The 11,480-nt window shown below is 36.4% G+C and overlaps 1 protein-coding gene across 1 annotated transcript in view; it reads right to left on the reverse strand.

Moving 5' to 3' along the window:
- Positions 1-10,235, reverse strand: part of cers3a (ceramide synthase 3a) — a 50,071-nt gene extending 39,836 nt beyond the window's left edge. The window contains exons 1-3 of the mRNA XM_044333270.1: positions 8,662-10,235; positions 6,705-6,885; positions 5,233-5,350 (exon numbers count right to left, since the gene is read on the reverse strand). Of these exons, the coding sequence (XP_044189205.1) occupies positions 5,233-5,350; positions 6,705-6,877 (291 nt within the window). The 5' untranslated portion in view covers positions 6,878-6,885; positions 8,662-10,235. The remainder of the gene's footprint in view (positions 1-5,232; positions 5,351-6,704; positions 6,886-8,661) is intronic.
- Positions 10,236-11,480: the final 1,245 nt, after the last annotated feature.

The raw sequence follows: 11,480 nt of genomic DNA on the forward strand, positions 1-11,480 counted from the left end.
GCAATGACTAAGAATATCTTTACGTCTCCGAGGTGTAGCATAATACAAAGCTTGCAATAAAGGAGCGTTTCTTTTTATCCGTGCTGACATGTCGAATTAGGTAGATCTTGATATGGGTAGATAGACGACCGGCCACTGAGCAGGTAACAATCCCGACCTCAGTCTGTATTGCTCTGGACAAGTAGGGGTGAGGTTGATGATTAAATATCCATGAGGATCTTTAGTAGCATCTTCAAAACTTTCTTCAAACTTTTCTGAGAAGGAAAAATTTGTTGAGCTAAGATATTAATCTGCAACTTGTCTCGCAGGTTTTTAAACTCCAGGTAATTGCTGTTCAAACTGATGGTCCAACTATGTGAAACACATTTTGCGTCAACATCATGAAACTCATGTTCTTGTGATGCCTGTATTGTGTGAAAATCCTGACTACTTCAGGATGGTCGGAGGCTTGAAAAATGACATTGTCCAAGATAATCAAATGATTCTGATCAGGAGGAAACAGGCTTTCATCTTCGAAAGAATCAGGTAGTCCTTCAATAAATTTAATATTTTTTATTCTTCTTTTGCAGTTCAGCATACATGGGTTGAAACAAAGTATAAATCCATACAATATTTTCAGGTATCCGAGACAAAACATCTTGACAATTTTCCAACACATTTTTTACAAAAAAAGTTTTTCCACAACCACTCGGACCCACAATCTGACATGAGAAAGGTAGTTGCAATCTAGGATCAAAATCAATTTCTTCTGCAACACCCAAGTGTGACATTTTTTTTTTTTTTTTTTTTTAATATCCAAAAGGCAAGGTTTGACCTGTGGGAAGCAACCGTCAAACACCACTCGCAACTTCTTTTGAAATTATGAGTTTTTCAGAAGAAAACACTTTTTATCACGCACAATGTTGTGCTGAGGGGTTTCAATGAAACCCTCTGCAGTGAGGTTTTGCACATATCCCTCCACCAGCTCTTTGATGCTATCAAAGTTTATCTGTTCGCAACATTCGCGAGTCTGAGTAATGCCTTTCACACGCAGCACCACTCGTTTGTTTGTAGGCTGATAGGCATAACTTTTAGGACCCACAGCCGCAAAGTCCTGTATGCTATCGTCACCCAATTCGTCTGTCAAATCCCCCAAGTAATTACCCAATTTGAGTCGAGGTTCTCCCTCTTTTGTGACATATATCAAACTGTCTGTGTTGTAGTAGAGAACCCGCTCTTGCATTTGCTTCAAATAGCTGTACAATTTTAGACGGCCATAGGCTGTGGTGAATGCTGCGATGAAGACATTATCGACCTTGTTTGGGGGTGCGATATAGCGATCACCGTGACTCCATTGAATGAGAGCCGTTGTGTCATTGAGGAATGAAAAGTAAAATATGAAAGTTAAAAAGGTAAATGTATTTCATTTAAGTTACAGTCTATGTTGGTTAAAAATACAATTTACATTATTTAGAAAAAAACAGAGGATAACTTAGTTGTGGAAACTGTGGTCCTGAGACTGAATGTATCCATACTGAGAAAATGTGTGAATTTGGTTGTACTGTACATAATTAAGACTCAGTGCAAACGAGTGAAAACAAGAGAAGTGTGCGGGTTTCTTCATCCCTCTTCCCTCACTATTTTCCCTGTTTTAAGGGCACAACATAAGCACACAAAAAAGAAGAGACAGAACCTTAAATATAGCAGCTCAACACGGTTCAATAACCCAACTTAAAGTTTTTCTGCAGTCTGAAAAAAGTTAGATCTCGAAAGGTAACTTCAAACAACAAAAACAAAACAAGACAAAAAACAAAACAATTAAAAACAAAACAAAACAATCAAAACAAACAAAAACAAAACAATCAAGACAAAACAATCAGAACAGGACAAACAAAACAATATAAATCAAAAACAACTTACATATCCTGTACTCTGTATTTCATGTTTGTTCAATATGTTGTTTTTAAACGTTCGTTTAAACTTACTAAATGTTTTACATGTTTTCAGTTCTTACTACAGCTGTTCCATAAATTAACTCATTTGACTGTAATACAATGATATTTTACATTAGTCCTCACTAATTGTTTTTTGAACATGCAAATTCCCCTCAAGTTTTGTTGATCTTCTCTCATTTGAAACGACTTTTGGATACTTTCAGGTAATAACTGAATTTTAACTTTGTACGATTTATATACCGTTTTAAAGTCGACCAAATCTTAAATTCTCAAATCTCAAATTTTACAGTATTGCAGTTTGATATTTTAGCTTTGATATAATTTATATGTGGCTTCCAACATAATTTATTATCTATTATCACTCCAAGAAATTTAATTTCAGACACTCATTTATCATGAGTTTCCTGCTTGACTTAGTTGAATGCTTCCCAAAGATTATAAATTTAGTTTTACTTAAATTCGGCGTCAGTTTGTTAGAATCAAACCAACTGTTCAGCATTTCCAATTATTTTCCCACTGTATCCAAAAGTTGTTCCAAATTCTTACCACAACAAAATACATTTGTATCATCTGCAAATAATATAGTTTTTAATATTTTAGAAACTTCACTTATATTATTTATGTTCAAAATAAACAACAATGGTCCCAACACTAAACCCTTTATTTGCACATACTGATACCTATTCTCCTGGTAACTGCTTAACCAAGAGAGTGCTACCCCTCTGATTCCATATCTTTGTAATTTCTTCAATACTAAGTCATGGTCAACAGTATCAAATGTGTTTTTAGGATCCAATATTCTTTATCCACTGCATATTCTTTATTTTCTATTACAGTTGATATTTCCTCCACAAATTCTATGAGTGCAAATTAAATTGTCCTACTAGGTCTAAACCCATATTGCTGTTCACAAAGTCTATTATGTTTTGTGATAAATTTATCTTACCTTTTTATAGAATGTTTTTTCCAGTATTTTACAGAACTATGCAAGTAAAGAAACAGGTCTGTATTTAGAGAGTACATGTCTGTCTCCAGCCTTATATATAGGTATGACTTCAGCTGTTTTCATTTTGCATGGAAATACAGTGTTTGGAGAGACTGATTACAAATTTGTGTAAGAAGTTTCACTACAAACTCAATAATATTTTTAACCATAGACATATCAATTCCATTCCAGTCTGTAGACTTCTTATTCTTAAATGTTTTAACAATATCAATAATCAATAGTTTTACTTTCCACATCATCTCTAGTACCAGTCTTTGCAATCTCCTTAGCCAAACCAGGACCAACATTGACAAAGAAGTCATTAGATTAATCTGCAAATAAATCCATATTGTTAATAGTTGTATTTTTCTTTGTCAGGAAATAGGTTGGGTATCTTGTTTTTCCAATTCCATTTTTAATAATGTCAATCAATACTTTCCATGTATTTTTTAATATTATTTCTGTTGTCCTCCAGTAATTTACTGTAATAATCCCTTTTGTTGCTTCTCATACAGCCCATTCTCACTCTCATTCTCCCAACTTGCCATACTGGTAACATACTGAGGCTTGGTCAGGACCCCATGGCGTCACTTCTTACTGCACTGGGCACCCCTTTAGCGTCATTGTTCAATGTGCAGGGTAGTCTGATACACTTCTGTTGAACTCCAACAACATCTGAAATAGATGCCATGAGACTGATGACGTCTATACAAGATGACAAATTTCAGCCTGGTCGCCAGAATAAAACGTTGGCATTGTACATTTCTGCAAACCACAGATACATTGAATATCTACATTTCAACACCTGTAATACGTAGCATCAACATTTCTGAAGTGACGTACTTCACATGACATCTATATAAGGTGACTTTCTCATTAGGAGGTGGAGGGGTTGGTGGATGGCTTGCAACGTTGTTGACAGAAAGTTGGAAATCTGAGAGCTGGTTTGAGACGACCTTGCCATTTTTATTTTATTTTTTATTTTAACCCAAACCATGAGCTTTCCCCAACCCTAACCAAAGTCTGCCTAAACCTAACAAGACCTTAACTACAGTGTTGTCACACATAAAATATAATTATTTTTTGACAGTGACTGCCGTGATACTGCATGTTGAAAAATGATGCTAAAGGGGTATCCAGTACATTAAAAAGTGATGCCATGGGGTCCTGACCAAGCTTCGGTATGTGACTAGCTGGGAATGTCTCATAATACTTGTCAGTTTGTTTTTATATGTTTTGTATGTGTGTTCTGCTTTGTTCTTTTCCTTAAACATTCTTTTTATAATGATTTTGTCTTCTTGCATTCCCTTAGTCAGCCACGCTTTTTCAGCAAATTTCTGTTTTACTACTTTGGTTACTAGAGGATACATTTTTGTAGAGAGTGGTTGTTATAGACAAAAATGTCTCAGAGGCTTCATTTACATCTTCCACACAGACTTTATTCCAGTCTTGTTTCATTAGGTCTTCAAAAGAGTTAATTGCACCTTGTGTTTTGTGTCTAATTGGGTTTTAAGTTTAAATGTCCTTGTTGGTACTAATACAGCTCTGAATGACTGCAAAGACCGGCATATGGTCACTTGTGTCATTTATAAGTGGTTCACTTACTACTTTCTTATCAATAACGTTGGTAAATATATTGTCAATCAGTGTAGTACTATGTGTTGTTATTCTTGGCCGTGTAATGGAGTGATATAGATTCATACTGTACATTGAGTTAATTAACTCTGTAGTTGTATTGTGTTCAGTCTGTTCAATCTACAGTAGGAGACAAATGATTCAGCTTGTTTTCATGGTTTTGGCTGTCAGTTATGAACATTTTCACTACCCCAGAGTCCAGTAGCACAAGCAGCATCAGATAATCCAACAGGTTTAAAACAAATCAAAAACACTTTAATACAGTTATCCTAACCACTTATAAAGGAGTGAAACCCAAAGATAATGCACCTGATATTCTTCCACAGCAATGGAAAACTGGTCTGAGCTCATGTTTGAACCAGTAATTAGTTCTGGAAATCTGTCTGATAGCTCATTTGGTTCCCCTGACATATATGTGGTAAAACTGTGTCTAGCAGAGATGTCAGGTCTGCAGGTGTCCGCAGTAAAGCAGAGTACATTATATATAATGTTACCAATAAGTGATAGGTATTCTGGGAAAAACTATAAAAATTAGGTTGTAAAACAACTGACATTTTGAACTGAGATATGAACAGTGTAGTTTCATTTTGCCATGTAGTTAACAGTAATGTGTTAGTGGTACAGATATTCAAACTGTCACGAGTCATAGGACTGATATTTGAGTGGGACTTTGCTTACCTGAGCAGGATATCTGCACTTAGCAGTGTAGTACAGTTCCAGGATGGGGTGGGTTTCTGCTTTCAGATGGACTCTTTGCTTGATCCCAGCAGAGACTGCAAGTGGTGTTGCTATCCAACTGGCACACACACAAAGGCTTCAGTTCTAACTGGATACATACTCTACCTAACCATGAGGAGGACTTCAGGACACAGTATATTAAAGAATGAGATGCAGTTTGATTGATAAACAATAAATAATAGAACTATTTTCTATTTATTTATTTTTCACTATTATTATTGTTATTAGTAGTAGTGATAGTGGTAAGCAGCAGTCTAGTGGGTTTTACAGTAAAGGACCATAACAGCCATTTTCTGTGTTGTACCATAAAACCCTTCTACTTTTTGTCACAACATCATTTTTCAAACCATAAGACAGAGTCTTAGAAATCTAGGATATTTCTGTTGTTCCAGGCATCCATGGATTCATTGTATATCTGGTGCAGACTTTCAAATTAATCTGCACTTAAGATGCATCACTTGGCAAAGATAATCACTTTAACAATAATGAATTTAGACTTGAAGTAACTTAAAGTGTAAAGTTTTGAGAGTCTGTTAAATGTTCACACCATACAGAATGAATGGAAACCCAAGCCTGCCAGGAACTGATGGAAAACATACATCAAAAATATAAACCTGCATAACTTGCATTCAAAAATGTAAAATATACAAGAATTCTAGAGGGAGTGTTGAACTGAAATTCTTGAAAATAATCAAGATACTGTGGTAGTATTATGCTTCTAACTAAATGTATTTGCTAATGCTGTTGTACATAATGTAACTTTTAGGCGACAGGGTTGACAGCACCCATAGATATGAAACTGAAATCCATCTTCTCATCTTATTTCACAGTAGAAACAAACCTATTTACCAAAAATGCTACACTCTTCTTTTGATTGAAATTCTTTGATAATTTATGGTAATTTATGTTGTATTTAAGAACTGGGGCTGGAGATATTCCACATTTTTGTCATTTTCAGCAAATCCCTTGAAAAGACCAAAACCAACATGTTAGTCCATCTCAAAATATTTGGTGTTCTAGTGAATTTTCCTGGCAGCAGGACAGTGTGTGTGGGATTGAGTCAAAATAAACTACAGTGTGTCTGTGTTCATGGTAAAGAAGGAACATGTCACCCAGTGCAACAGTGTGGTTCATTTATGTGTTTTAATAGTTGGTGAACAACAATGGGTCTCTATGACACAAAGGAATAAGCTATATCAGGCTTTGAATACACACACAATACTTGTTAGTTGATCAATTCATTGTTGGTTTGAGTCTAAACATGGGACTTCCTTGTAATAAGGAAAGTACAGAATATCACCAGATGTATCCTTTAAATGGTAATATACTGTCCAATTCTACAACAGAGTGAGTGATATACTATTGGTACAGTATAACCATGGGGAGAGTAGTGCACAGCATGAGGATCTTACCTTTCAAACAGGTATCTGATGAGCAAGAAGGCAAAGGCGCAGGGGATGGTGACATAGAGATGTGAGGCTTTGGCATAGACACGGCCCTCCCTGTCCTCCAGGTCTATCCATGTCAGATTCACTGGCAGCCAGATTCTGTCCCACCAGAACCACTCATACAACATGTCAAACATCCTCCACCCTAACAGAGCCACCAGGTCACAGAAACACAAGGGAGTATGTTACAGTAGATTAACTACCAATGGAAATGCAGCTAATATCTTGGACAGGACAAATTGTCCAGAAACAAGGAGGTAATGAACTGATATCCAAGGCATAAGCCCTTTAACACCAAATGTGTCAACAAGGTTAACGTCCATCAGGAAATTCTGCAATCTTTGGACACCTCATCCATTTCCCTCATCCACGATTCTCTCTTTTCTTTTTCTTTTCTTTTAATAATTATAAATTATTACACCATACTGAGAAATTACTATCCGAATGTTTAACTATGAGTTAGTTTTATGAGATAGATGGAGATAAGATAAGATTTTACAAAGAAGCTACAACAAAAAACAAGCAAGCAGCCAGCGATCACAGTTGCTACAGTTACTGTAGTGTACATAAAGTTCTATTTCCAAAACAAATATTGACTCAGTGATCCCTCCCTTATTGTCAAGACCACTTCCACGCCTAGTTTAACAACCCTTTCTCTCACACAAAGACAGAGAGACCAACAGACAGAGAAAGAGAAGTGGAGAGAGGGAAAAGAAAAAAATGGACAATAAAATCCTGGGTTGCAGCCTAGCAACACATCACAGTACAAAGCAGTTAAAAATGGAGTCAATATGTGGTGTGTGTGTGTTCAGTTTGGAAGTAAAGTAACATAGAGGTACTGGGCTGACACAAGCTGATAAGAAATCTAGTTCTTTTCAGCAGTAGCTCATCCTGATGGAAGGATTTTTGTGGCCACATTACAGTATAAGCATTTCTACTCCAAACCAAAAAAACCTGTTCAGCCCGCATGTTGGACAGACAACACTCTGTCTGACTCAAAACATCAACAGTGAGATGTGTTGGGCACAGAAGTGGACCTTTAAGTAAACATACATAGCAATGACTCAAAAGTTTAAAATATTCAATTGCAAGTAGAAGTATTGCATGAATAAGTTTACTTGAAAGTAAAAAAAACATTACTTTATAAATGTAAATGAAATTGACTTTTTGATCTGCAAAGTAACTACAGCCATCAGCTGTCATATGTCCAACATGAAGGACACTTAGTGGATAGTTTTTCATTGAAGTAAAGTAAGCAATGACAAATAAAACCTCAGAATCATCAGTCATCAATAAAAAAGCTCAGATAGGTTTCTCATGACCTCGGGCTTTACATATACACCTTAAAAACACAGTTCTTGACTTGTGCCTTAACTGTTTGGTTAGTGCTTTGAGTGACATTAACAAAGATTTGGCTCTAGTCAAAGTACTTGTCATTCCACCTTTACATAGTTGCTGGCCCTACAAAGCTTACCTAACAATACAGGTCCTTCAAACTTTCAAACCGAGATGGTAAACTGTTCTCAAACATCTGAAATGCACAACTAATTTTAAAACCAAACCTTTTGATTTCTTGGGTAGACCACACATTGTGGATCTCACTGGATCTTTGTGTTGATCTTTCCCTGAGAACAGGGACTTCATTCATCCCACTCAGCCATGACAAAGCTCACAGAGACTGAGAGCAAACTTCACTAACTGCTAACTGTAGCATCTTTTTGGATTAAAGACGACCCCCCCCCCCCCCCCCCCCCCCCCCCCCCCCCCCCTTTGGCAGTCTTTGACCTCTATCATCAACACTGGAGATAAATTTACACCCGAACGGAAAGCTAAAAACTCTCACTCTGTCACTCATTCAAGCTAAAAACAAGGTGAGGGCTCATTAATCACACTCCAAGGTCACAGGAAAACACAGGCTTACCTTCACTGTCAGTGCCCCCAGATAGAGCAGATAAGGACTGTTTCCACCTTGGCTGCCTGCTGTTTGCTGTGGGAAATGGTGAATGAAACACAGATGGTAAAATCCTCTATTCCCCTGCTACGACAGGCAGCCAGCCACACTCTCTTTGTTTGACATTCTTTAGGGTCACACCCAGAACAGCCACTATTACCTGAGAAGGGTTTTTTCTCCCCTCCAGGAAGTAGAGGTAGGCTAGCTGATTGCCACAACACACAAGCTTTTTACTCCCTGCCCTCAAGGGATCTAATAACCTTGTTTGTACTGTGTTCCTGATAAAGTACAAAAGCAAGTTCTCCCATAAAACAAACCTTCCAGCAAATGAAGAGGCAAGAGGGAAATGATGTTAACTGTTGAATGTCATTTGATAGGCTTTTACAAGAACACAATTTAGGCACAGTATATAGGCAAATTGGTGGATAAACTATGAACTCCAGAAAAAAAACCTTTTCAAACATTACATTTTCTTTATAAACTGTTATTTGTACTAACAGTTACTGGTGGGTGTTATTACCTGCTGGACATTTCTGCCTGTTGCACTTCCAAGGAGTGATATCATAACTGTGATAAATTTCTTCTGTTTTCTGCACTTTCTGCAACTGATCCTTCAGATCCTTAAACAACCCTGTCTCCTAGAAATTAAGTTCATACACTACTAGACTGTTTTCCTAACTGTCATGCATTAATCCTAATCACTGCCTGGATTATGATCAAAGGTTTTTTCGAATTAATTAAGTGCTACATTTATATATTGCACTGATGTCGCAGGGAGGAGGTTGGGGTGGACATTGGACATACAAGAAGCAGGACTGTAGCACTAGAGAATGTGATGCACATCCTGAGTCCTGCATATGTTTAGGTTTAGACAGCAAAAGAACTTTGGTTCAGGTTAGTGAAAGATTGTGGTTTGCCTACATGTTAATGAACATGTTGTGCTTCAAGCCACTGCAGACTTTTTTATGTATTAAACCAAGACCATCTTTCGTTAGCCTTCACCAAGTGCTGCCAGAGTCTAAACACAACCATAAAAAGTTTAATAATTTTGTTGCTACTACAAGCTGATATTGTACTTCAAGATGTAAGGAATTTATTGTATCAAAGTATGTGCCTTAACTTTTGTAGACAGCTGAAGGACATCTGTACAATGAATCTTGTTAGAGACACCTGGTAGTAGAATTGACTGTGTCAAATTTGTTTGGAGGTCATCAAGAGTTTTGCATTGTTCATTGGTAAGGCTATGTGCTTTATTATTTTATGACATTGTTACTTTATTACTTTATTACCCTCTCTCTGTCAAATTCCTACTAGGACATACTGTATTTAAGCTGAGACTGTTTGGTTGTCCAGGAGAACAGCTGTGTGCCCTTCTCCATGCTGGCATGTAAGAGTAAAGAGAAAGATTCATCACTGTGTTTTTAATTCTTCAGAGAACTTCAATTCCCAAGAAATTCTCCTACAAAGATCAAATATTTTGGCAGAAAGAACAAAAATTAAATGTTGTCGCACATTTCAGGCATACGTTCAGTATCAACACTTTTGTAACTTCCCAAATATGCTAATTAACTACACTTTCTCATTATGTTGAGAGAAAACGTCAGCCAGCATTATGTTTCTATCAAAATGTTTTTTCTGCAGCAATTCTCCTAGAAATTATGTTCATATACGACTAATATATGAGCATAATTTCTAGGAGCAACACATCATCTGACTCTTCATTTGTCTCTTAAACTAATTTTTACTCATGAACTGACATTTTCAATTCCTTTTAGTGCTTAAACCTTGTGATAATTTAACTGCTTTCAGAGCTTATACTTAAGCTAACACTTCAACTACTTTCACTGCTTACACTTCAAATAACACTATTTTACAGTTAAACTGACACCAAATCCTTTCAGGACTTCAATTCAACAACACAACATTTCAATTTCTTTCAGTTCTTAAACATCAACTCCTTTTGGCCCCCTCAGTTTGACTCATTTTAGTGCTTGAATTTCAACTCACTCTGTATTCAGCACTTTCACTTCAGCAACTTCATACTTCAGGTTCAATGCATCGCTTAGACATAAATTGTCCCTTCCGCCTTCATTCAACCCTTAAACTTCAACGCTTCCATTTTAACTGTTACTTTTTTTTCCCCTGTGCTTCAACTTCAGGTACAACTTGACCTCATTTCATATCTTCAGCTTTTACTGCAGTAAACAGACATTCCAAAAGCTACAACCATGAATTAGAAATTTTCTGTGGCAAACACACAAATATTTTAAATATAAAAATGTGCCTTTAGTTTACAATATGTGATTTACAATCATGTAATTTCCTTCAGGCTAATACCTTTTACTGTGATATTAACTATGATTTTAACTCCTCTAGACTGATATCAGCTTTAAACAGTGCAACAAGTAGGTATGTTGGCTTAAAGTAGGTTTAGAGCCAGCTTTATCCCTGTGTGGTTTAGGTTGGGTGTTTATACTGACAGCAAACAAAGTGAAGGTACTCAATGTCAAGCTAAAACCAATTTAGCCCTTTAATGACACTCCCAACTAATGATTAACATGGCAGCAAGATGGATAAGTACAGAACCATGGAAGCCCTTTAAATCTTTCAAACATGAAAGTTGTGTTAAAAACTTTTTTTTTTCTTTTTTTGCATATCCTCTGTTGTAGTTATTATTCATATATCCAAATGTAATGCAACACACACAGAATATATATAGATTGATGACAAATTAAATTAAAGACCCACATAAAGTGTATTTATAAAGTGTTGTTCCACCACTGGCAGTA

Source organism: Thunnus albacares, chromosome 1, assembly GCF_914725855.1.
Source record: "Thunnus albacares chromosome 1, fThuAlb1.1, whole genome shotgun sequence".
NCBI classification, from domain to species: domain Eukaryota; kingdom Metazoa; phylum Chordata; class Actinopteri; order Scombriformes; family Scombridae; genus Thunnus; species Thunnus albacares.